The 25,496-nt window shown below is 49.2% G+C and overlaps 1 protein-coding gene across 7 annotated transcripts; it reads left to right on the top strand.

Annotated features, from left to right (window-relative positions):
• The first annotated feature begins 3,658 nt into the window (after positions 1 to 3,658).
• PEX5 (peroxisomal biogenesis factor 5) lies at positions 3,659 to 23,809 on the top strand. Of its 7 annotated transcripts, none has more exons than XM_038368181.2 (16): positions 3,659 to 3,719; positions 4,415 to 4,597; positions 4,975 to 5,010; positions 5,317 to 5,449; positions 5,677 to 5,811; positions 7,897 to 8,002; positions 13,128 to 13,218; positions 13,474 to 13,596; positions 13,998 to 14,090; positions 16,546 to 16,665; positions 17,428 to 17,571; positions 20,574 to 20,644; positions 21,050 to 21,265; positions 21,425 to 21,590; positions 21,850 to 22,007; positions 22,544 to 23,809. In XM_038368181.2, exons 2-16 carry the CDS (start codon positions 4,448 to 4,450, stop codon positions 22,743 to 22,745), a joined length of 1,944 nt encoding a protein of 647 aa, XP_038224109.1. In that variant the 5' UTR covers positions 3,659 to 3,719; positions 4,415 to 4,447; the 3' UTR covers positions 22,746 to 23,809. The 7 variants fall into 7 exon arrangements, with proteins under 7 accessions (XP_038224109.1, XP_038224126.1, XP_038224100.1 ...); XM_038368172.2 differs by having other exon boundaries at positions 3,697 to 3,775; XM_043513190.1 differs by having other exon boundaries at positions 3,708 to 3,792.
• Positions 23,810 to 25,496: the final 1,687 nt, after the last annotated feature.

Here is a 25,496-nt window from a genome sequence, read left to right on the forward strand (position 1 = left end):
AGAAATGACATCATGATGGTACCTCACTCCTCCTACAACTCACCTGGAAACACCTGAGGAACAAAGACTGAACTGGGGAAAGTGATGGTCCCAGGCTAAAGGGATTTCTAGCCTGTGTATGAAAACCTGGGAAACCCAAGCTGCAAAGCAAAGGCAGCTTGTGCCTTAAGAAACTGCCAGTCTGTTTATCACTCAGGATGAGAATTTGCTAATTCATATCCTACCTATCCAGTATGTTAAGCCCAATTTGCGTTATTGTTTATTTACTAGGTAATTTGCTTTGATCTGTTTGCTATTGTTTATAATCACTTAAAATCTACCTTTTGTAGTTAATAAATTTATTTTATGTTTTAATCCAAACCAGTGTGCATTTGAGCTTGGTTACCACAAGTGTGCGTAGTCCTCTTCACATTGAGGGAGGGGCAGATGTTAAACCCATATACTGGTCAGATTTGACCAGGGCAGGATGGTACTGCTCTGGGGTCCTAGGCTGGGAGGCTGGTGGTTAGAAAGCCTGCATGTAACTGCAGCTGGGTGTGTCCCTACCTGTGTGAATGCTGGTGAAAGGGCAAGCTTGTAGGGCTTTACAGCTTGTCATAGTAGCACAGTGTGAGAGGGAGCCAAAGCTGGTGAGTCAGAGGGCTCACTGATACCCCAGTTCCAGGTAGCACCCTGGGGGGAACTCATCACACCTATCCCTTTAGGAACTCCCATTGGTAGTCTTTCAGGATGTCTGGCCCTTTAAGAGCTCTTTAGTTCTTTCCTCTCAGGTGACCAGTGTCTTTAAAAACTCCTGGGATTACCCTCCAGACTAGAGCTATTTATAAAGTCTCCTCTGGATTCCTGCCCTTTTGAGGGCTGGTCTGTCATTTTGCCATGATGAAATTAATTTATAGTGCATAACAAGAACTTTATGGAATCTATAGACTTCGATGGCACTGTTTAAATTAACAGTCTACATATAGACATCTACATAAAATACATGCTAATAAACTATGCTAAAAGAACATTATTTAGGTCACAATACCAAGCATTCAAAAGTTAGGAATATCAAAATTAGGTTCTCGGTGCAACCTTAATTTAGCACCCTTGTGCATATCAATTATGATATCATCTTTAAAGGCATGTTTTTACAATAGGACTGCTGGGTCTTTCAATGGACAGGATGGAGGGTGCTCAAAGAATGAAGCATTGCCAACTCCTGTGATTACATCACAAGTTTCATGATATTTGGTGTTTTTTCTAGCCTTCGTGGGTGTGGAGACAATCTTGACAGCAATACCTCAAAAGGCTCAAAACCCAGAAAGCAAACAAAAAGAACCCAGCATTTATTATTTTTAAAATGTCATGATTTTGGGACCTGACTCATGATTTTTGAACACTTGGGGTTAGCAATAATGGGAATGAGGCAGCTGTTCAATATTTCTTATTTCCCCTCATCTTTTACTGTGTGGCCCTTTGCCTTATTTACTGCATAGCTTCCATGTCCTGCATTATTTCTTATTATTCATTTCTTCATGGGATTTTTTTGGTACTCATCAGCATAGTATCTGAGCGCCCCAAATATTAATAAAAGGCTCTCCACATCTCTACTATGAAATAAGAGAGCATTATTATTCCCATTTTATAGATGGGGAAACTGAGACTGAGACTTGCCTGAGGCCACACAGGGAATCAATGGCAAAACAAGAATTAGAACTCAGAAATTTCTTAATTACTCAGTCTGTGCACATGCTTCCAGACCACACAGTATTACTGCCAGAGGGCTGAGCACCTATAGCTCTTATTGATCTCTGTTGCACTTGTGAGCACTCAGCATTTCTATGAATCAGGTCCCAAGCTGGTCTGTCTCAAGTTGAGCATTCAGAAATTAAGGAATGCAGTTAGTGGCCACCTGCTAATATTCTGATTTAAGTAACTTGTCCAACATCACATGGGAAACTTGTGGCAGAAGCAGGATGGGACTGAGTTCTCTTCTACAGTATTAACTTGCCTAAGCCACAAGATCATCTTTTCTCTTCTTGCAGCCCTTTCTTCCTCATAATCTTTACATGTCTTCCAATTTCTGCAAAAATGAGGCAGGGATCCTACAAACAGCCTCATCCACTGCACAACGCTGATTCATTCCATGTGCACCTAGCATTCTGTGCACTGAATTAAGAGTATCACATAGTGGTCTCTCAGGGTGTCGTTCTCACATGATGCCTTCTTTGGTCTTTAGAGTTCTCTGGTCTTGCCCTCTCAAATAACCTGTCACTTTAAGAGTTCCCTGTACTGCCGGCTCTTGTCGTTTGAACAATGGAAAGCTTCTTGTATTACTTTAGCACGTGTAATACAGACTCATAAGAATCAAAGGATTTATCAGGACACTGAATATAACAACTCCAGCACACACAAGCTGGACTTGATTTCCTCCTAGACCCGTGAGCAGATTAGATATAACAACATAATATGAAAACAAGACAAAAGTTTAGTAGTAAGGTAAAGATATAGCACCCCCTCCTCATAGAGGGGCTGTCAACACTGATCATTACACATGGTAGCTAGCCCTTTAAGAGCTTGTGGGGTGGTCTCTCAGAACACCTAGACCTAGCACTTCACTAACTTCCTGGTGCTGCTCTGATCTGGCTCCTGGCCCCCTTCTGGTGCTGCTGTCTTAAGCTTTGTCTTCACTAGGAAAGAAAGGCTCCTCCATCTGGGTTACCTTGATCAGCTAATGTGTTAGAACTACAACAGCCTTGGCTACATTAGGATGTCAGCATACATACATTGACATGATCTGGCTAACATATGCTTCCTAACATAACACACTTTTCTTCCTAGTGGAGACATGGCCTAAGTGGGGTTGACCCCTTAAGAGCTTCTAGGTTCCCTGAGGTGGTGCCTAGCTCTTTAAGAGCTTCCTGCACTGCTCTAATGCATTGCCTGACCCGCTAAGCCCTGGGTGGGTTTCTCTCTCAGGGAGAGGGTGAAAAGCTTTTTGTGCTGCTCTGCCATATTCTCTGGCCTTCTAAGCTCACCGGGCTGCTCTTTTAGGCAGTCTGGTCCTTTAAGAGCATTCTGGTGGTACTGCTCTGTTAGGGTGCAGAGGCCGTGGGGCGGCGGGGCTTCTTCTCAGGGTGCGTGGCCCTTTAAGAACTCCCATAGCTGTTCTTTCTTGCTGCCTGGTCCTTGAAACTTCTCTTTTCTCCTGGGACTTGTCTAAACACCGAAATTGCACCGGTTTAACTCAAATCAGTGAAAACACTAGTTGAATTAAATCCTGTTTATTTAGAGCAGTTTAGTGCAACTTCTGAGTTTAGACGGGGTCGGGGCCCCTGTGTGAATGGCGCTATAAGAGAGCGCTACCTCCCAGATTTCAGAGTAGCAGCCGTGTTAGTCTGTATTCGCAAAAAGAAAAGGAGGACTTGTGGCACCTTAGAGACTAACACATTTATTAGAGCATAAGCTTTCGTGAGCTGCAGCTCACTTCATCGGATGCATTTGGTGGAAAAAGTGAGCTGTAGCTCACGAAAGCTTATGCTCTAATAAATTTGTTAGTCTCTAAGGTGCCACAAGTCCTCCTTTTCTTTCTACCTCCCAGAGGGTGCCTGCCGCTGGCTCTTTAACACTTCCCCTTCCCGCCGCTGCCCTCGCAGGGCGCTTGTCCCTTTAAGAGCTAGCCCCGCCCCCTGGTGCCTGATGCGTGTTGCAAAAGCTGCGGCAGAGGCAGAGCCAAGGTAGCGTATGGAACGAGGGGAGCCCCCGGTCCCCTTCCCTGCCCCTAGCTGGAGTGGTGAGCTCCGGGCCCGCGTGAGACAGGGAGATGCCTGGCTGATCGGGGAGGCTGAGGCCTTGCAGCTTTGGGGAGCGGGTTGCATCTGCCCAAGCTCAAGGGGACGGACAATGAGGCCCCCGGGGAAAGGGAGGCCCAGCGAGGGGCAGCGCGCGTGTGTGTGTGTGTGTGTGTGTGTGTGTCAGGGGTAGGAAAGGGTGGGGGAGGATGATGTGAAGTGACTGAGAGCGAGAGAGCGGGGCGGCGGCGGCAAGAGCTGGGGAAGGCGGGGATCCCTCCCAAGGGCAGAGGCGGGGAAGATGGGGGTGGGGGGCTTTGTCATGGCGTCCGCAGCAATTTCCTTCTGCATCCCCCCCCCCCCCCGTCAAGTCATTCTAGGGGTGGCCACACCACGACCCGTGGGGCCCAGGCCTGCAGTGCGGTTCCTTCTCCTGGGGGAAAGACGCTCTCGGCCCCCATGGTCATTCGGTCCTTGGCCTTTGCTCAGGTGGGGGGTGGAGTCTGTAACATGTGTACCCGCCATGCAGCTCAGATGAGACCCCACTAGCTTGTTTATGGAGCAGATGAGTGCTGGGCAAGGCTCTGCATCCCAAAGCCCTACCATCACGTGTGCTTTGTTTCCTTCCCCCCCCCCCCCAGACGGGGTGAGGTGCAGTGCCCCCTGCACTCACCATGGCCATGAGGGAGCTGGTGGAGCCTGAGTGCGGGGGTTCTAACCCCCTTATGAAGCTGGCTGGCCACTTCACCCAGGACAAGGCCCTGCGGCAGGAGGGGCTCCAAGGTCCCTTGGCCTGGCCCCCTGCAGGTCTTGGAGCAGAGGCAGTGAGTACTGGGGAATGGGGAGTTCATCTGACTGCTGATGTGAGGAGTGTTGGTATTTCTGTTCAGTTGTGAGTGAGGGGCAGGGATGCACTAGGGGTTTGGGGAGTGGGGGTCTGTCTGAGCACACTGGAGGCTGTCAGGACAGGTGGGAGTGTGGAGGTTGGGAGGGGGCTGTCGTCTTAGTGGGAGAAGGGCGATGAGGGATCATGGGGCCTAAGCAGGGGATCTGTCTGGGTAGGATGTTAGTCCTGTTGTGTGTGTGGTGTGGGTCTGTCATGAGCGGGGGTATGGTACAAGTCAGTCCCAGAGTAGTGGGAAGGTGATGCTGGAGGCCAGGTCCCATCACTGGGGTGATTGTTTGGCGTCTTTTCCCACAGGTGACCAAACCTTTGGGAGTGGCCTCTGAAGATGAGGTAAGAACAATTGTATCTCTCCCCTTATTATCTTTCAGAGTAGCAGCCGTGTTAGTCTGTATTCGCATCCGATGAAGTGAGCTGTAGCTCACGAAAGCTTATGCTCTAATAAATTTGTTAGTCTCTAAGGTGCCACAAGTACTCCTTTTCTTATTATCTTTCTCACTGCCACATTCTCTCTGATCCCTCTTCACTCTTCCTGTGTCTCATTCCCTTTCTGCCCTCCCTTCTTTCTCTCCGGTTTTCAGTTCCAGAGCTCCTGCTGGGTATTTCTCATCACTAACTCTCTTTTTCTCTCCCTGGCAGCTGGCTGGAGAATTCCTACAAGAGCAGAATGCCCCCCTGCTCTCCCGTGCCCCGCAAACCTTTAAAATGGATGATCTGCTGGCTGAGATGCAGGAGATCGAGCAATCAAGCTTCCGCCAAGCCCCACAGCGAGGTGAGGGGAGGGGAAAGGACTAGGGGCATTGGGAATTCTACCAGGCCCCTCTTCCTCCCCCCCCGCAGCCCAAGGTGGTATGTCTTGAGGGGAACTGAGAGAGAAGGCCTGCTTAGCTAGGGCAGGGGGTGTTTGAAGATTAAGAGGCTAGGCTTTCTCTAATCCTCATGGGGGTGGAGCACTTGGGGTTTGTCACTGAACCATCCCCGTCTCTTGCTCTTTCCCAGCTCCAGGTGTGGCAGCCCTGGCTCTATCTGAGAACTGGGCCCAGGAATTTCTGGGGGCCGCATATACTACAACTGATGTCTCCCCAGATTACAATGAGGCTGACTGGTCGCAGGAGTTCATTGCGGAGGTGACAGGTGAAGGCTCCCCTTGTGAAGTTTGGGTTGGGTGTTGCCTGGTAGCATGCCCCCCTCCGTTCTCCCATGCAGGGGTTGTTTGTTGTGTGTGAGATTAGAGTGCATCTGGTAGATGCAGCAGATAGTATTCAGAGTAGGGCACCCCGCCCTAGCGGCTTGCCTCGGTGGGAATGTCACTCTGATACAACTTGAGGGACGAAATTAACCTGATTTAGAGTTTAGGACCAGAAGTGGCCACCAGATCATCTAGTCCAAAGGTGGGAAAACCCACAGGACCATCCTGCCCGGCTCATGAGCTCCTGGCCGGAGAGGCTAGCCTCTAGCCCCTCCCCTGCTGTCCTCCCTCCCCTGCAGCCCACTGTGTCACCAGCGTTCTGGGCGGCGGGGCTGTGAGCTCCTGCTGGGCAGCATGGCACTATGGCTGCACTGTGCCACTAGGGTTCTGGGCGGCGCGGCTGCCAGTCCTGGTGCTCTAAGCAGCACAGTACGGGGGTGGGGAGCAGGGGGATTGGATAAGGGGCAGGGGGTCCCTGGGGTCAGTCAGGGAGCAGGGCGTGGTTGGATAGGCTTGGGAGTCCCGGGGGGCCTGTCAGGGGGTGTGGATAGGGAGCAGGGGAGGTTGGATAGGGCGTAGGGTCTGGGGGGGGGGTGGATAGGGATGGGGAGTCCTGGGAGGGGGCAATTAGTGGACAAGGAGCAGGAGGGGTTGAATGGGTTGGGGGTTCTGAGAGCGACAGTTGAGGGCAGATAGGGGTGGGGGCCAGGCTGTTTGGGGAGGCACAGACTTCCCTACCTTGCCCTCCATACAGTTTCGGAACCCCGATGTGGCCCTCAGGCCAAAAAGTTTGCCCACCCCTGATTTAGTCTGACCTCATGTATGTCACAGGCCACCAGCACCCGCACTCTGGTCTCATTTTAGTTGTTGGGTTTACAGTATTACAGCCCCACAGCCCCCAGGAGACTAGAGTATTGTGTGTATTAGTAAATTATGCAAGCAACCCTATGTGGGCCTTCCTATTGGGGTGCAGGAATGTCTTATTTTGGTTTAGCTAAAATCTTTTGGGAACAGGTTTAAGCTAAAGTAAGATGCTCTTACACTGAAATAAGAGTGTCCAGAGAGAAGTTTGCACCAGTTTAACTAATTTGGTTTAAAAAACTTTAAACTAGTGCAGCTTTTCCACATAGACAAGGCCGAATGGCTGGTCTCTCCCTGGCTACATGTAGCTCTCTGATGCTCCTTGTTGGGGTGAAACTTGGGTCCTGGCCCAGAGGGGAATATTTTGTTGAATGTTTCAGCCAAATCTGTTGTTCAGTTTCTGTGATCTGTGAGGAGAGGGGCGAAAAAAAAATATCTGTTTCCCACTTCAAAATAAATGTTGTGGGGTCCTTTCTGTGCCTGAAAACAAATGCAATTAATGTTTCCTACTGGGAGGGAAATATTCTGCTTGTTGCACCGGCTGGGGAAGTGCCTTGCCCAAGGTCACACAGCATGTAGAAGATGTGGGACCAACTCTAGTCTCCTCTGCTCTAACCAACAGAATCGCTACCTTAAACTATTGGGCAGCAGTTAAACAGCTGCTATGCCCCACCCCAGAGGTGGCTTCTTTTCATTGATCAGTGAAACTTTCCATATTTATTCCTTTCATACACCTGTTGGAAACAGGCATCATAATTAACATTTATGATGATCTTGAGAGGCTCTAATGAAAGGAGCTAGAAATTTGCAATGCATTATTCGTTTTCCTGATGCATACAGCAGCCCACTTTGCTGCTGTCCATGTGGGATGAGACTATATTTTTGCAAATGCAAAAAAAGTTGTTTTTTTAAATATAAAAAAGTAAGAAAATTGGCACTTTGCCTAAAATGAAATCTGTCTACATAGATTGAATCTGAGGTTTGTTTTATTTTCAAGTAAACAAACAAAATTAAGGAAATGAATGGCAAGAAACTTCTGTTAATGTAACAATCTGGACTACAAATCTAACTGTAAATTGGAGAGATCCAAATTTGAAGTTTCTCTGAGCAGTGTTCTATTTTATCTTCTTGTTCCTCACTCTTCTCCCACCACCCAATCCCCTGTACAGACCCTCTGTCTGTATCTCCTGCCAAGTGGGCAGAAGAATATCTGGAGCAGTCAGAGGAGAAGTTATGGCTGGGGGAAACAGAAGACCAGTCACTGGCAGATAAGTGGTGAGTTTCTCTGTTCTTCCCTCCTGCATCACTATGTCCAGGGTGGGTGAGGTGTTGGAGATGACAGAAATCCACTCTGATCTCAGAACTTTTGGGTCTTAACCAAGTTCTCAGATCCGTGGCTGAAGAAAGCAGAAGAGGCAGAGCCTCCTCCACCCAAGACTAGCAGTTTCTACAACAACATAACTAAACACAGGGATCCTAGTTTCATAGGGCTTGTCTACGCTGTGGCGATAGATGCATCGGTGGTCGATTTAGCAGGTCTAGTGAAGACCTGCTAAATCAACAGCTGATTGCTCTCCGGTGGACTCCTGTACTCCACCTGATCGAGAAGAGTAAGGGGAGTCAACGGGAGAGGGTCTCCCATCCACATGTAGTGTGGACCCTGTGGTAAGTAGATCTAAGCTACATCGATTTGAGTTACACTATTCACGTAATTCAAATAGCGTAGCTTAGATTGATTTTTTTTTTTTTCCCTTTAGTGTAGACAAGGCCATAGAGTTTAAGGCCAAAAGGGACATTATGATCATTTAGTCTGACCTCCTGCATAACACGAGAACAGAAGGTTAGATTCACAAAGGTACTTAAGTGCCTAAACACCAGATTTAGGTGCCCAAGTTCCAGTTTTAGGCTCTATTGCAACTCACACTCCTGCCAAACTCTGTAGGTGCCTAAACTTACTCTGTGTCTACGTTTGCAGGGTAAAAGTTCCCCAGGTTTCTAAGTTTCTGGGCATGTGCATAGTTGCCTCACAGTAGATGTCTGGGCACCTAAGCCCCAGAACGATTCACAAACTCAGGGAAGATAGGTGTTCACCTGCCTAAGTCCTGTGGGTGCCCAATCCAGTCGATGTGCTCAGAGGCTGCCTACTGCATCAGGTCCCATTCAAAATCCATCTGGAGACGGTGGTGGTGGCAGCAGCCCCTTATAACTTTTAGCCCAGTGGTTAGAGCACTTGTCTGGGATGTGGGAGAGGCAATTTAATTCCCTCCTCTGCCATAGGGGAGAACAGATTTGCATAGGGCTCTCCCACCTCTCAGGTGTGTGCTCTAACCACTGAGCTATGGGATATCCTGGTGTGGGACTCCCTGAGTCTCTCCTGCTGAAGCTGTTCTATCATGGATAAATAATTTTAAAAATTCATGGGAGCCATGGGACTGGACTTAGGGTCTCCCGCCTCCCAGGTGAGTGCTCTAATCACCAGGCTAACAGAGTCATTCTCTCTCCCTCTGGCCAATTACTCTTTTTTAAGAGTGGGCCTGGTGTGGCAGTGCCATTTGTGCCATAGTGTACCTGGTACTGAATCTCAGAGAGATTTTTCATTTTGATCACACACCTCTACATGACTATATGCATTGCCATACACACTTCTCAGCCCCCAGTTTTTCACATTGAGCTGTACCCCCATGTGTGTTTACCAATGTCCACAGTGAGTAGAACTTTCATAGTGATCAGGGAAACTCCCCACAGATTTCTCTTTCCTCATTCAGACCTTCTATAGGCATGTCTCCAGTACCACCCTATTTCCACAGTCACAGTATGTGGTCCTAGTCTCAGCACAAAGTTCTAAAGCCAGCAGATACCTGATCAATTCTGACAAATTCCTCCCTCGGCACTCCTCCTACCATTTGAGCAAGCCACTTGCAAACACCATTTCCCACAAGTGAGGGCTTAGGCTGTAGGAATCTGAAGACACCAGCCTTTCTCCCTCTGCTCCCATCTACATGCTAGTCTACTACCTAATCACCACCTCCACCTCTCCCCATGCTTGTTTCCTTTCTACTTTGGACATGCTCCCCAACCAGCTGGAGCTATTGTCCTGCTGCAAGCCTGACCTGCTTCCTCTTTCCCTGCTTCCCTTGACATTCCTTTTCCACTGGTGACCTCTATTCCTTGAGGTTAATTCCAGTTTCTTTATCTGCTCTAGCTTAATGGCCCCCAGTAGTCACAGAGCCACCTGCAGCTTCTCTCACTGTAGCCATGGGGCCAATTGCCAGAGGCCAACCTTAGATAGTTGTAGCTACTAGTCAAGGGAGGGGTGGCAATTCCAAGGCTGAGCATGCTTGAACCTTGCAATGGTGGCACTAGGGACTCTAAATCCTCAGCGCTGGCCCTAGGCAGTTGCAGACTCTGCAGTTAAGCACTTTCCTCCTCTAGGCCGTGTCTTTAAGTACCTGAGATGCCCATCACCTACAGCAGAGGCCACCAATTCCCATGCACCCCTCAGCTAGCACATAATCGTGCAGAAAGTGCAGCCTGAATGATTTTGGAGGCTGGGGTGCCAGGAGGTTCCCATTCCCGAGCAGCAGCTCTGCAACAAGCTCACATGGCCCCCCCCTCTGCTGTGGAACCAGGACCCTGTGAAGACAGTGGAGTTACCCTGTGTAGACCAGTTCTGTCCAAAGCCTCTTGAAGTGGGTGGAAGTCTTTTCATTATCTCTAATGGGCTGTATATAGAAGCAAAGGAGCCCATTCTAGACTTTAGGAACAAAGTGCATTCTGTGCTGCACAGGTTTACTGTTGTGAGACATTCTTGTTACATTACCTAGTGAATAAACAACACCTCCTACAGCACCTAACTTTTTCTGAGAGGCTTCCCACCCAATTACTAAATGTAAACCTGCTTCTCTTACAAGGGCTGAAAATATCAGATAGTATGATCACAAAAGCAAGGCACTTCTGAATTCAGTAGGAATTTTGGATGTGCACAGAACACCAACAGGACTGGTTCCTGCATGGTTACAGAACTGCAGTAAAGTGGAACAATTTTCAGCTTGTGTGATTGGAGGATATCTGGATCAATATTATAATACTGTCCTACATAAATGAGGAAGAGTTGAGGTGCCTTTATTATTCTTTTGTTCCACTCTTTGTTTCTATGGGGAATTTGCCAATACAGTATTACTGTCTTAAACAATCAAAACTTAAAAAAAAAAAAAAAAAAGTAATGGCTGTTGAAAATAGCAATTCCAGTCCTAGTTAGCGCTGGGGAGATGCCACCATTTGTTGCTCAATTTTATCCTACTTTTTCTACAACAAATTACAGTGGATCAGCATATTTGATTTGGGAGAAATGAAGTAACAGCAGCCTAAATTGAGCTTGAGCACTCCTGAATTTTAAGGGTGTTCAAATCTGGAAGGCAGGTGATAGATTCCCTTTCTGAATACTAGATAAATCTGGAAAGGAAAAGTCAATTTCCACTTCAATGGCTCAGAAGTGGAAATCCTACATGCCTGGTACTGTATCTAAAGCTGCCCAGGTCCTCTAGTAGAGCCTCCCCTCCCTTACTTTTCATTTTAACTTCTGCTTCAGTTAGAGAGGTGCACTGTCCATTTAGTCCACCCAGTTCCTTCTTCGGGGCTGCCAGGCAAGGTCACACCAGCATCCCTAATCCAGTCTGGGGAAGTCTTCTGAGGGTGATATCTGGGCCAAAGCTTTCTACTCCTACATACTTGTTCCCCATTCACAGTACCACCCTCTTCTAACAGCCAGCTCTCCATTCACAGCAAGCTGTGGTGCATGGAGTCTCAGCTTCCTCACTCCCTCCCCCTCCTTTTCTTGTTGATATCTGCCAAGGGAATGCTGGGAAATGTAGTTACTTCCCTGCTCCAGGGCTGGTTCTATAGGCAGGGAGTTGGCCAAGGAACTACAGCTCCCAGGGCCCTGTAGGTTCTCGGCTCCCATGCTGGATCCCTACTGCTCTGAGGCTCCTCTGGGAGAGGAGAAGAAGTGAGTGTTATGGGGCCCCTTCTGAGCTTGGGCCCGGTGCTATGGCTAAAACTGGTACTATACCTAACTTGTTTTCACAAGAAATACCTTATGTGCTGAAGAGTCTGACTCCAGGAAAGGGGCTCTTGGCTGTGGATCACAGGCACCTGTATCTGCTAATCTCTGAGCCCTGCTTATGTGACTCCTCACCTAAGTCTACTGGCTTTTGTGAATCACATTCTAAGGTATCCGTCTTTCTTCAATCGTTGTACAGGGACCCTGGATGCCTGACTCTGACTCTGGCTTCGTGGATCACAATGTTGTTCCTGTGATTTTTTCAGGGTGCCCGAAAATTAGGCATTGCAGTGCTCCACGTCACACCACCTAAATTCCTTTATGAATCTAGCGCAGGGATGTCAGCACAAAGACCAGTAACTTCTGTTTGCGCTAGAGCATATCCATTAGAAAGATATTGAGCCTTGCTTTAAAAATTCCAAGTAATGGAGAATCCACCACATTCCTCGGAAGTTATTCTAAGGGCTAGTTATCCTTGCTGTTTAAAAAAAAGTTGCACTTAATCTTCAGTCTAAATGTATCTAGCTTCATTTTCCAGCCATTGGATCTTGTTTTGTCTTTGTTGGGTAGATTAAAGAGCTCTCTTCCATCGGATATCTTCTTCCTGTGTAGCTACTTATACACAGTGACTAAGTTACCTCTTCACCTTCTCCTTAATAAGCTAAATAGTCTTAAGTCACTAAAACGCTGGTTTTCCAGACCTCGAATCTTTCTTGTTTTTTCTGAACCCTTTCCCATTTTGCAATATCCTCTTTCAAATGTAGACACCAAAACTAGACATTTCCAGGAATGGCTTCACCAATGTGTATATAGAAGTAAAGCCACTCCTCTTACACCTGTTTGCTATTCCCATGTTTATATGTCCAAGGATTGCATTTGCCCTCTTAGCCAAACTTTGCACTAGGAGTGCCTGTTCAGTTGATTATCCACCCTGACCCTACATCCTTTCCAGAGTCACTATTCTCCAGGACACAGCCCCCATCCTGTATGTGTGACCTCTGTTCTTTATTCCTAGATATCTGACCTTGGTTTTGGCAGAATTAAAACACATGTTGTTTGAATGTATCCAGCTTATCAAGGGATCCAGATTGCTCTATATAATTGATTTATCCTTATTATTTTACTCCACCAATCTGTGTGTCATCTGGCACAGTTATCGCAGCAATGACTTCCAGATTGTTGATAAAGATACTGAATAGTGTTGGGTGAAGAACAGATCATGTGGGCTCTCCAGCCCTAGGAACTGTTATATAGCCTGATGCAGAGAGAGGGGCAGACTGTGAATAAATATGGAGCCCCTATTGCTAAGTTTCAGCTCAGACTCTGTCTCTCTGGTTACAGGTATGAGGAATATCAACCTGAGGATGATCTTAAGAAAACTGCCAACGATTTCCTTTCTAAAGTGGATGACCCCAAACTCAACAATTCTGAGGTGAGAAATGCCATGGAGCCCCACTGAGAGGGGGAGACCTCCTGCCATTCTGTGACTCCCCTCTTTTCTCCCTTTAGTTCTGGGGGTTGAGTCCTACAACCCCCAGGATCATGCCTTCCACCGTACAACTCCGATGATCCCCTTTTCCTTCTGGTTCTATTGATTCTGGGGGCCCAGATCTGCCTAGCAAATATGAGGAGTTTGGTGAGGGTTGTTGGTGAAGGTTTCTTCCCACATTTCATTTTTTTGCCACAGTTTCTAAAGTTTGTCCGCCAGATCGGAGACGGGAGGGTGTCGATCGAGGCTAATCAGGTGACCCTGACCCCCAGAGACCAGGATCAGGCAGAGCAGTGGGCAGCTGAGTTTATACAGCAGCAGGTAGGACCCCAGCTCCTGCTGCTCACAGGTGTGCAAACTTCCTTGCAGCACTGCCCAGCCTGGGGGAGGGGAGGAACAGTGGCAGGGTGAACTTTCTCTCAGCAGGGTCCTGTTAACACTCAGCCAATGGTGGCATGGAGCTCCCAGAGCATGAGCTTCTCCAAAGCAGTGCCTAGCCAGGAGCAGGGATGGGCTCTGGCAGTGTGAACTTCCTCACAGTGATACCTTGGCAGGTGGGAGACTCCAGAACGTGTCTGCTCCATTGCAGTATCCCTGTGCAATTAGTGTTCACTTGCGGAGAGAGGGGTCCTTACAGCACCCACTGCTGGAGGGGGAGATGCATTGCGTTGCTTTTTAATCTTACAGTCTCAAGGTGCTACATCTTATTTCCTTCCCTCTAGGGGGCGTCAGATGCCTGGGTAGATCAGTTCACCCGAACTGGGAATGCGTCAACTCTGGATACAGAATTTGAGCAGGCCAAGACTGCTCTAGAGGTAAAACTGGAGGGGAGAGTGTGATGTTCCCCTCTGGTGTTACCTGGACCGGTGATCTGCTAGGGCACTCCAATCCTTGACTCTGGGAGTCAGCCTGGCCCTGCTCTGCTGTTAGAACCCCCCGCTCCTGGGCTGTTCACGCACAGCCTCTGGCATGTAAGCTGCTTGGATTGTGCAACTGAATGACACTAGCCAATATCTCCAGTCCCAGACAGAACCCTAGGAACCTCCTGTGATGGGTTGGGTCACAGAGACCCCCTTGCGACTGCCACCTGATGTGCTGAGACTACCTCTGAGCCTGTTTTCCCTGGCAGCTTGGGATTTCAGTACCCTACCTTGTTGAGCCAGACACACTAGCCTGCTACAAACACAGCCCCAGGTCTGAACCACATCCCCCAAAAGCTGCCGGCTTCACTGAAAACAGCTTTAGAAGTGTTCCTTTCTCCAGCACCCAGATACCCAGTTCCCAATGGGGTCCAAACCCAAATAAATCTGTTTTTACTCTGTATAAAGCTTATACAGGGTAAACTCATAAATTGTTCGCCATGTATAATACTGATAGAGAGAGATGCACAGCTGTTTGCTCCCCCAGGAATTAATTACTTGCTCTGGGTTAATTAATAAGTAAAAAGTGATTTTTTTAAATATAAAAAGTAGGATTTAAGTGGTTCCAAGTAATAACAGACAAAACGAAGTAAGTTACCAAGCAAAATAAAATAAAATACATAAGTCTAAGCCTAATACAGTAGGAAACTAAATGCAGGTAAATCTCACCCTCAGCTGTTCCAATAAGCTTTTTTTACAGACTAGGCTCCTTCCTGGTCTGGGTCCAGCAATCACTCTCACCCCCGTAGTTACTGTCCTTTGTTCCAGTTTCTTTCAGGCATCTCTTTGGGGTGGAGAGGCTATATTCTGAGCCAGCTGAAGACAAAATGGAAGGGCTTCCAGGGCCTTATATAGTCTCTCTCGTGCAACATCACAACCACAAGATGGGGTCTCTAGCCACCTGGGCAAGTCACATGTCTGAATGATTCAGCTTTTTGCAGGCCAACGCCATTGTTTACATGTTAATTTGAACGTTCCCAGGAAAGCTCAGATGTGGATTGGCTTCTCCCAAAGTCCATTGTTAGTTAAGTAGTCCCAATTACTTGAATAACCCCTTCACACTATGTTGACTGAATTTGCCTTATGTGTTTCCTACAGCAAACACTTCAAATACAAGTATAGAGCCAACGCTCATAACTTCATATATAAAAATGATACATGCATATAAATAGGATGAATATATTCCGTAGATCATAACCTTTGCAAAGATATGTTACCTATCATATCTAGCATAAAACATATTCCAGTTGTCATATTTACACTCATAAACATATTTCTATAAAGCATTATGGGGTGCAATGTCACACCTCCATCTTGCAGTGTCCAGTTATACCCACTGGACACTGCAAGCTTATATGAGTTCGTCAGTTTAACAAAGAAATTGATATGTACCAGGCTTGTTATCCTAAGGGGAGTCTCTAACACGTTTCAAACGCACTGCTTCAGGTAGAATAAACAAACAGATTTTAAATGATTATAAGCCAAAGCATAACAAGTTGGATTTGGTCAAATGAAATAAAAGCAAAATGCATTCTAAGCTGATTCTTAACACTTTCAGTGCCCTTACAAACTTAGATGCTTCTCGCCACAGGCTGGCTGGTTGTCCTTCAGCCAGGCTCTCCCCTTTTATCAGCACTTCAGTCGGTGGTGATGTCTGTAGATGGAGGTGGAAGACAGAGAGGTAGAGCATGGCAAACGTCTCTCCCTTTTATCATGTTCGTTCTTCCCTCTTGGGTTGCGCCCCCTCCCCCCCTTCAGAGTCAGGTGAGCATTACCTCATCACAGTCCCAAACTGACCAAAAGTGGGGGGGACTCACTCGAGAGTCCAGGAGATTCTCTTTTGTTGCCTAGGTTAGTGTCCTTTGTTCCTGTGATGCTGGGCTGAGTTTGTCCCATACATGCCCTGATGAGGTGTGAACTGCCTCTCTGCTCTGGGGGAGTTTTTGCATGGGCTTGCTTTAAGCCATGAGGACACATTTTCAGCCTCATAACTATATACATGAAATTATATCCTATAACATTACTATAACAATTACTATAACAATGCTCAGTGCATCATGAGCCTTCTGAAGACACCCAACATGACAAACTTTGCATTGGATACCACACAATCATTTTATAAGGATGAACATGGGGGTGTAAGGTGTTCCCATGAGGTACAGAATGTCACCCAGAGGTTGGGTATGAAGGGTGCTTTAGGGCCCCAGAACTGGCTGAGCCCCCTTTCTTGCCATGTAGGGGAGAGATGAGGAGGAGGGCTCAGAGCTCTAGAGAGCGGAATCTCCAGAGAACATGTAGGGGGAGTTCAGCAGGGTGCTATCCTTTAACCTCCTCCTCCTCCTCTCTTCAGTCAGATGTGGATTTCTGGGACAAGCTTCAGGCAGAGTGGGAGGAGATGGCCAAGCGAGATGCAGAGGCTCACCCCTGGCTCTCAGATTATGAGGACCTCAGTACCTCCTCCTATGACAAGGTAATGGGGGGGGGCAGTGAATGCAGGTCCAAGTGCTGTGCTGGGCAGTTTTGAGAGCTCCCAAAATCCCTTCTCCCAGGCTGGGTACTGAGAGGGCTGCTGTCCCACTCCTCTTAGTGTCAAAGGCCAGGCACTGTTCCTAACAGCCAGTCTCTTGTCTGGGCATGGGTGGGGCACTGCTGTGAGGAAGTCTACTGTTGCCAGAGTCTCTGTCAATACCTTTGACCAGGGGTCAGACTGGAAAAAAGTATGGTGGTTCTTTCCAAAGCCCTGCCCACTGCTGAAGATGCAAATCAGTTGTAACACACCAGCAGTTAATTCTGGTGCTCCCCACAACACTAGCCATTTCTTTCTGTGTCCCCTATATTGATGGAGACTTCCTAAACTTGGTAAACTTACACACACAGCCCTGCACAACTGATGCATCTCTCCTCAGGCTGGGGCATGGGATCTTTCACCCCAGACTGAGTGGGGAGCAGAGGGTGCAGGAGCTGTTTTGCCCCAGTCTGCTGTGAGCTGGCACACTCCAACCCTGTGCTCTCAGGAAGGAAATACCAGTCACTCCATGTGCTGAGGTACCAACTGTTCATCACCCATTGCAGTGTCTCTGGCTGTTGGAGCTGAAAGGGGTGGGAGAAGATAGTAGCAGGCTTGCAGAAGTGTTGATATGGCATGTGGGCGCACATCAGCTGTTTGAGTTGTGTCCTTGACCCACCTGTCTCCTGCCCATAGTATTAACCCCTTGCTTGCTGTCTCTGGTAGGGTTACCACTTTGAGAAGGACAATCCCATGAGGGATCATCCACAGGCATTTGAAGAGGGGCTGAAGTGCCTGGAGAAGGGTGACCTCCCCAATGCTGTCTTGCTCTTTGAGGCTGCGGTGCAACAGAAACCTGACCACATGGAGGTGAGCGGAGCAAGGAGAGCAGGGCTGCTCCAGGTATCTTGCTGTTTGGAGCCTGGCCCGCTCCCGAAGCAAGGTCAGGCTGGGTCAGTCTAGGGATAGGAGACCCACTTGTCACAGTTTCAAAGCAATTGCACTTGGATCCTCACCTTCGTGGCCCACTCCAGGGGTGCTCAGCCTTGTCTCAGGATTCTAGCCCTCACCTGTCCTGGGCAGGGCGCCCATGTCCCACTCCTTTCTGTCTGGGAGTTTTACAGCTGCACAGTTCCCTGCCGTACACTATTGCCAGCAAGCCAGTCTGCCTAATGGCCAGTGCCTCTGCGTTGCTTTCTCTCCACAGACAACGGTGTTTTCACCAGTGACTACACAGCTCTTCTAAAGCAAAGTACATTTATTCTAGGGCAAAAGCATCACAGAGAAACCATGTTAAAAACAATAAAAGTTCTTACCTGCTTGCTAAGTACAACAGCAATCACCCACCTTCCACATGTCTTGGCTTACCAGACTCTACCCTTCCAATCCTTCCACAAGGCTTGGGCCTCCCCTTGGACAGAATATCCTGCCCATTTGCTGAACCAAAATGAAGGTCCTAAATATTTTTAAACTCAGCCTTTTATACCAGAAGCCCTTTCTTTCGCTTGATCTCTGGAAGATCCAGCTTGTACCAGTATATGCAAATCTCCCTTAGGTAAGGTGCTTCTCTGGGGATGTTTACAAAACAAATCTGGTATATTTCTTGTTTTGATCCACTCCATCTATCTTTTACATCTTTGGCTGGCAGCAGACGGTGCAGTAGGACTGCTAGCCATCCTCATCTCCTGCCTGCTCGCCAGAAGACGGTACAATAGGAATGCTTGCAGGACTAAAGAGAATGACCTGGTTGAGTCACTTCTATTTTAGTCCCTGCGCCCACGGTAATCACCCCTCACTGGTTTTAACTCCTGGGGGAGCTGGGGTCACCTGCACCCATGGAGTAGAACATGATTATACAGAGAACTTTCATGAATGTAATACAAGAGTCCCCAGAGATACGGCCTAGAGTTGCAATAAGGCCCACCACTCCAGTGCTGGGGGAGCTGTGCTGCAGGTGGTGGTGTGGGTGACTCCAGTTCTCAGGTGTGCAACTCTGGCTGTGTACTTGTATGTGAACCCCAGGGGCTTGCTGAGAAGATGGTCAAGCTGTGTGCACCTGACCTATGGTTCAGAAGGTCTCCCAGTGTAAAGCTGATTAGAATCTTGGGGATATAACTGAGATGGGTCATATTCTAGAGTATCTGTCTTCCTGAAGCACCAGACTCCCTGCATGAGATGCTGAAGTCCTTACTGTGGTGGCATTGGAGTCACGAAGTTGGTGATGCTCAGTGTCTTCAACAGCCACACAAATGCTGAGTCTTTTGAGTCAGCTGAGGACTTGACAGCTAGGGCGGGTCAGTCCTTGGCATCTGGCTCAACTCAGACAGCTGGCCTCACTTCTGATTTGGTGTCCTGATTAGGACTGGAGGTTGGACAACTGGAGAGCTTACCCGTGTCCTGGCCAGATCACTATCTCTTGTGGTTTGAGGTCAGGGCACGTTGCTCCATTTGGGTGAAGACCAGTTTTGACAATCTGCTGTCAGCAATGGGAATGAAACACTTAGGGGAGATGAACATGCCACTCTATCAGTGGTTTGATAGGACTGTGGGCTCTTGTCCTTGCCATTGATCATGTGGCCTCTAAGGCACCACTTCCTTGGCTTTGTCCTTACAAGTCACCATGATTTAGACTCTAGAGGACCAGTGACAGACGAGAGGGAATATTGCTGGAATGGCCATGGTGGAAGTCTTGGGCCCATTCTGCATGGTGTGCTATGGCTGTGCAGGAGACAAAGAAGGGACGCTTTGCCTTCATCCTAGTATTCACAGTGCCCTGATCAGGAGGCTGGTCTGAGTCCTTGCTGTGAGAATGAAATTAAGATTCAGATGAAACTCTGTTTTCCTGGGGACAGGGCAGTGTTCTGAGGGCACACGTTCAGTCAGCTCTGCTTGAGTCTCAGGTAGTTTCACACTGAGACTCTGGAAGGGTGCGGGCACTTAGTCATCACCTGTGTTTGGTTCATGAAGACCATTGACAAGTGGCTGGGCCCATTGCTGGTGGAGAGCAACACTTTTCTCTTAAAGAGAGCAGAGTACTGGCTTCCCTGCTTAGGGGAACTTTTGTATGGCTTATGCTTGTTACTTCATGCTGTCAGTCCAGCCAACTGTCAGCCTGGATCAAACCTTCCATTTCTGAGTGAGACAATGGAACACACTTGGGATGGGGAGTGAGACAACTCGTAATATCTAGCTGATTTAAACCTCTTTAACGTTAGTCTATCGGGGGTAGCTGTGGGTGCAGCAAGGATGCTGTGCTAGCTACATGGTTAGATCTGGTGATGGATGAAGATCAAATCAGGTGTCAATGCTGCTGTATTTAGATCTCTCAGCTGCCTCAGTACTGTCGATCATGACATAATGATTTGCCTGTGGACCACAGCAGGCAGCTCGTGACCGAGTCTCTTATTTCTTAGCATTCCCACTCCAATATTCTGTCCACTGGGCTGTGCTACCTCTCGGAAGCCCTCAATGGCCAGAGAACTGCTTCTTTTTTCCTCACCATGCAGTCTAGTCCCGGTTGTGATGGGTGGAGGTGCTAAAGCTGGAGCCCCCAGGGTTTAGCAGAGAGGGGACTGCTAGCAGCATGTTGTGTGTGGGGACAACTCACTCCCCCTCCACCTTTCCAAATAGCCCAAACCTGCTGACTTCCAGGATGCATTGCAGAGCCCACCTGTTTTCCTGGAAGTGTGGGAGAGGTGAGGGCGCTTACGCTGAGCTGGTTAACACAAGCTCTGCGGAGTGGGCTGAGGCTGCTGACTTGGGTACATTTATTTTTAATCTCTAAAAAAGGTGCCCAGGGCACAAGATGGTGCCTTTAATTGTACTTGCAATCTGAAGAAGTATAAATAAGTTTGTCTCTGTTTCTACATCAGGCCTGGCAGTACCTGGGAACCACCCAAGCAGAGAATGAACAAGAGCTGTCTGCAATCAGTGCCCTCAGGCAGTGAGTAGCTGGTGAAGAGGGGATCTAAAGCAGGACTCTTGGGTTCTGCTCGTGGCTCCTAGAGGGGCTGGTTTGCTGGCCACCAATGACACACCATATCTCAATTTCCCCACTTAAAGGCTGAACAAAGTTCCAGTGCTTTTTTTTTCCCCCTGAACCAAATGCAAACTTGGAATGTGAAGTTCACTGTGGGCTGCTGTAGTGAGCTGGTTTCTGACCCAGTTAAGGTCTCCTGCCCCCCTAATGGATCCTTCCTTAATTTGCCTGGACACTGGTGCTTGCTGTTCAGCCTGTTTATAGTGCACCCAGGTGGCTGGAGAAGAGTTCTTAAAAGGCCACTGAAGCTTTCTATCCACATCTCCAAAGATGCGAATGCTGTGCGCTCTCTCCCGCTCTGTCCTGCAGGTGCCTGGAGCTGCAGCCAGGGAACCTCACTGCACTTATGGCTTTGGCCGTCAGCTTCACCAATGAGTCTCTGCAGAAGCAGGCATGCGAAACCCTGCGTGACTGGCTGCGCCACAAGCCAGCCTATGCCCACCTGGTGGGGAAGGAGCCAGAAGGGAGCAGCTTGGCATCCAGCTTGGGGTCCTCCAAGCGCATCCTGGGCTCCCTACTGTCTGAGTGAGTCTGGGCGATGGGGAAACTGGGGGAAGTGCAAAATATCCCAGTCCTGCTTGTGGTCTTGCAGCTGGGCCCATTAGGGTGAGAGTGACCCCAGGAAGGGTTGCGGGCAGCTTGCACCCATCAATGGATGAGTTCCCTCATTCTCTCCTTCCCCAGCTCCTTGTTTATGGAGGTAAAGGACCTGTTCCTGGCAGCTGTGTGCAGTGACCCCTCAGCTGTGGACCCTGATGTGCAGTGCGGCCTGGGCGTCCTCTTCAACCTAAGCGGCGAGTACGAGAAGGCCGTGGACTGTTTCAGTGCCGCGCTGAGCGTGCGCCCCAACGTAAGGGGACAGAGTGGGGTTGGGTGGGGGGGCTGATTCAGGATCCTGTGTGTGTATGGGGAGGTGGGGCTGGGCTCTGCCCTGGGGGGAAAGGCCAGTGGGGTGAGCAGCAGGCTGACCTGAGGGGGTGAGTCGGTTTGAATACTGGGTGGAGTGGGGAAGAGATGGGGAAGTGGGGAGGGTTGTGAAAGACAGGCTCTCTGGGAGGTAGGGTGGGATGCCTGATGCCCCTGTCACTTGCTTCCGGCCCCCCTACCAGGATCACCTCCTGTGGAACAAGCTGGGTGCCACTCTGGCCAATGGGAATCGCAGTGAGGAGGCTGTGGCCGCCTATCGCCGGGCACTGGAGCTGCAGCCAGGCTACATCCGCTCCCGCTACAACCTGGGCATCAGCTGCATCAACCTGGGAGCCCATCGGTGAGTGGGAATGAGGGGCCAGCTGGGGGTTGGGTGCCAGGTCTGCTATGACCGAGTATCAGTGGGGACCAATCAGTTAGTTGGGGGGGGAGCTAGGGGCTATTGATGAGGATGTTCCACTTGGTCCCTCTGGGTGCAGGATGTGCTCCTTAACCCTGGCAAGGAGGGAGCAGAGAATGTTTGTCTGCCCCAGGAGCAAAGTACCAGCCGACATGTCTCCCGCACCCTTGGTTCTCGGTATCAAAGGGAGGGAGCATCTCAGAACTACGGAAAGGATCTGTTGCAGTGATTGCCTTCAAGCTTGTGCCTGGAGGTGAGGCTATCAAGCCATGACCATTACAGCTTAGACATTGGCTCCATTGGTCCTGTGGGCCAGTGATGAGGGGTGTGAGGCGCAGGGGTTAGAAGAATGGCTGGAGGAAGTGTGGAAGGGTGATTATTGAGCCATCCAAAGGGAATCTAGAGGGTCCTTCTCACCCAGAGGATGTGCAAACCTCCCCAATTAACTCTGTCTCCCTCCCTGGTCATGCTGGTAGTGAGGCAGTGGAGCACTTCCTGGAGGCCCTGCACATGCAGCAGAAGAGCCGGGGCCCACGGGGCCAGCAAGGTGCCATGTCTGACAACATCTGGAGTACCCTCCGCATGGCCCTCTCCATGCTGGGCCAGAGTGATCTGTATGGGGCAGCCGATGCCCGTGACCTTCCAACCCTGCTCCAGGCCTTTGCCCTCCAGCAGTGACTTGAGGACGGGCTCCCCTGTGAGTGCAGGGTGGGCCCAGGCCAGTAGTTATGTCCCACAAGACCCTTCTGGGGAGGAGGAAAAAAAAGTTTACTGGGGTTCACACACACCTCCTTTTCAAATCTACCCTTCAGTTGCTGGGGGCAAGTCATTGGCTGCCATTTCTGTAGGATCTCCCACGGTAGAGGGTAACTTCTCTCACCTGCGTCTTGTGGCCTAAGCATCTGTGAGCAGCTCACGTGGCACCATCTCCCCACAGGACTCTGACCCTCCACAGGGACGTGAGCAACTGGCGCTGGGAAGCAAATCAGTGGGGGGTGGAAGGGATGTGGAAATAGGAACGTATCAGGATCATTTCTTATAAGATAAAATAACAAGCTTGTGTTTGTGATACCCTCCAATAGTAGCCCCAGTTGCTCATGTCAGACCCTGCCATAACAATGCTGTGCAGCTGAGACTGTCGGCTCAAGCGACTGGCTCTGGGTGTGTCAGTTAGATGTCGGATTACTTTCTAGTGCTGGGGCTGCCCGTCCTGGTTTGCTGTGGGGTCTGTGAGTGCCAGGGCTACTAACCCTGGGTCTTTCCCAACTGAGCATGCAGCCCCACCCCCACCACGTGTGTGCAGTGGGTACGTCACTTTTTGAGGCTTGTAGGGGTTTTTTTTTCCCCCTTCTTCCAGGTACTAGTAACAATGTCCTGGTTCTGAGCATCTCACTGGGCTCGCGCTCACTTGGGATTTGGGAGAAGGCTCTGAGACTGCAGTGGGGAGAAGAGTCCCTGGGGCTGAGTTCAGGGGGGTCACCCAGGGACTGGGTGGAAGCTGGCTAACTATAAAAGCACCTTGGCCAAAGGCAGGGGTGGGGGTAAGGTCTTAAGTTTCACTTGATTGTCTGTCATCGTAGAATAAATTGGGAATTATTTTCTCTGTGCAGATGGTCTTCCCCAGCCTGTAATTGAATCTTGTGAATTATAAATATCTGTATATGATTTTTGGAGGGAAAGTTTTTTTTAATTGTAAAATATTTTGTATAATAGAAGGGAAAAAATTAAACTCGTCAAAATATTGTAGTGTCTGGCTGTATGTGTGTATTGGAGGGGTGTACGAGCATTCGGGTGGGGAAGCTCCTGCGGAATTTGAGAGGATGCTACCCCTGCTCTGGTATGGTTCGACATCCACAGAAAGGATGTTGGGGTAGAGTGTAACTGTAGACGGTTGCTGCTGATATCTGTCTCCCCTTACCCTGCACCTTCGTGGGACATTAAGGCAGTCTAGGCCCCCACCACTTGGAGTTCTGGTGCCAGACAAAGGCCCCCACTCTGCACAATAGTCGGTGGCAAAGGTGGTCTCAGCTGGGCTCCCCCAGAGAGTGAGAGGAGGTAGCCTAGCACCCCCCTTGAGTACTTTATCTTGGGGCGGGTGGGTGGGTTCTTTGGCTAGGTCTGCTGCACCTCTTCTCCTGCCACATACAGAGCCCCTGTTTGGGTGGGGTTGGTGGAGCTCATCAGAGTGGTGGTCTTGGTATTCACACCCTGTTCAGATGAATGGGCCAGTTTCTACCTCTCAGAGCTGGTAATTCATGTGCTCCATGGATGTCCCTGCATCAGTTATGCTCAGGCCGTGTTTTCCAGCTTTTCTTGCTAACCATGAAGGCTAGAAACTTTTTTAATGGTGAAAGCTGAGCTTTTGCTGTGGTCACAACTGTGGGAGTTGGTACCCTGGACATCACAGACCTATGCCTATGACCTAATCTATCCCTGTCTGGGACCAGAATGTATTCTTGCTGCCCTGGGCCCCTTCCCCATTTCGGTGGGAGAGAATTGGACAGGGAAGCTTTCTCAGAGCTGGATCAGGAGAGTGGCCATGTGCATGGATCTGTCTCATATAGGTCTCTTCTCTCCCCCTGCCCCTCAGTGCCACGTCTTCATATTCTTGCTGTTGTGGGAGGAAGGGAGGGGTATGATGGGGAAAATCTTAAATATGCTACCAACCTGCATCCCTGCACAGGACACAGCCCTCATAGCTGTGCCCCTTGCCTTTACAAGGTCTTTGGTCTGGTATTCCTCAGAGCTGGAGACTTTTCTAAGAAGTCTGACAGGTGCTTCTGTGGCAAGGGTCTCCCTCATCCCAGATTAGCTCATCCGAAGGAAGGGGTTAATCTCTTTAAAATGCCAGGTGCACTGAGCTGCAGCCATTCTGGGCTCGCCCGGTAATGCAGGTCTGGGGGCAGTGAATGTTCATCCAGCATAGCATGGCCTCTCACCGCTCTCGTATGTGGCCCCTCGCATAATTGTCACTCTATGCTGGGAGCAGCACTGGCCCAAGGGCTTCCCAAGCCCTTTCAGCACCAGGCTCAAGACTTCTTGCCCTGCTGCACTGAAGGAGTGCCTGTGTAACTTCTCCCTGTGGAAAGACCCCGGCTCAGCTCTAAGGCCTAAATATTCAGAAGCATCCACTGTTTTTGGGTGCCCACCACACTTGGGGGCTGAACACCCACATCTTCCCTGGCCTTCGGAATGAAGGTTAGATAGGTGTAAACTTCCTGCCTGTCTTTGGAGCTTTCCAGCCTTATTGCTACATTTCTTCAGCTGCAGTGACACCTAGTGGTGACTCCTGAGCTGTGTACCCTTTGACTCCATGTTTTCTTTTTTATCTCAAAGTTTACAGCATGTGAAAAGAGCGCAGGAGCCTGGCCTGCTTGTCCTTGATTCATAGCTGTGTCCTTTTAGTGTGACACTCTGGGCCCTAGTTCC

The sequence above is a fragment of the Dermochelys coriacea genome, chromosome 1 (genome assembly GCF_009764565.3).
Source record: "Dermochelys coriacea isolate rDerCor1 chromosome 1, rDerCor1.pri.v4, whole genome shotgun sequence".
Classification (NCBI taxonomy): domain Eukaryota; kingdom Metazoa; phylum Chordata; order Testudines; family Dermochelyidae; genus Dermochelys; species Dermochelys coriacea.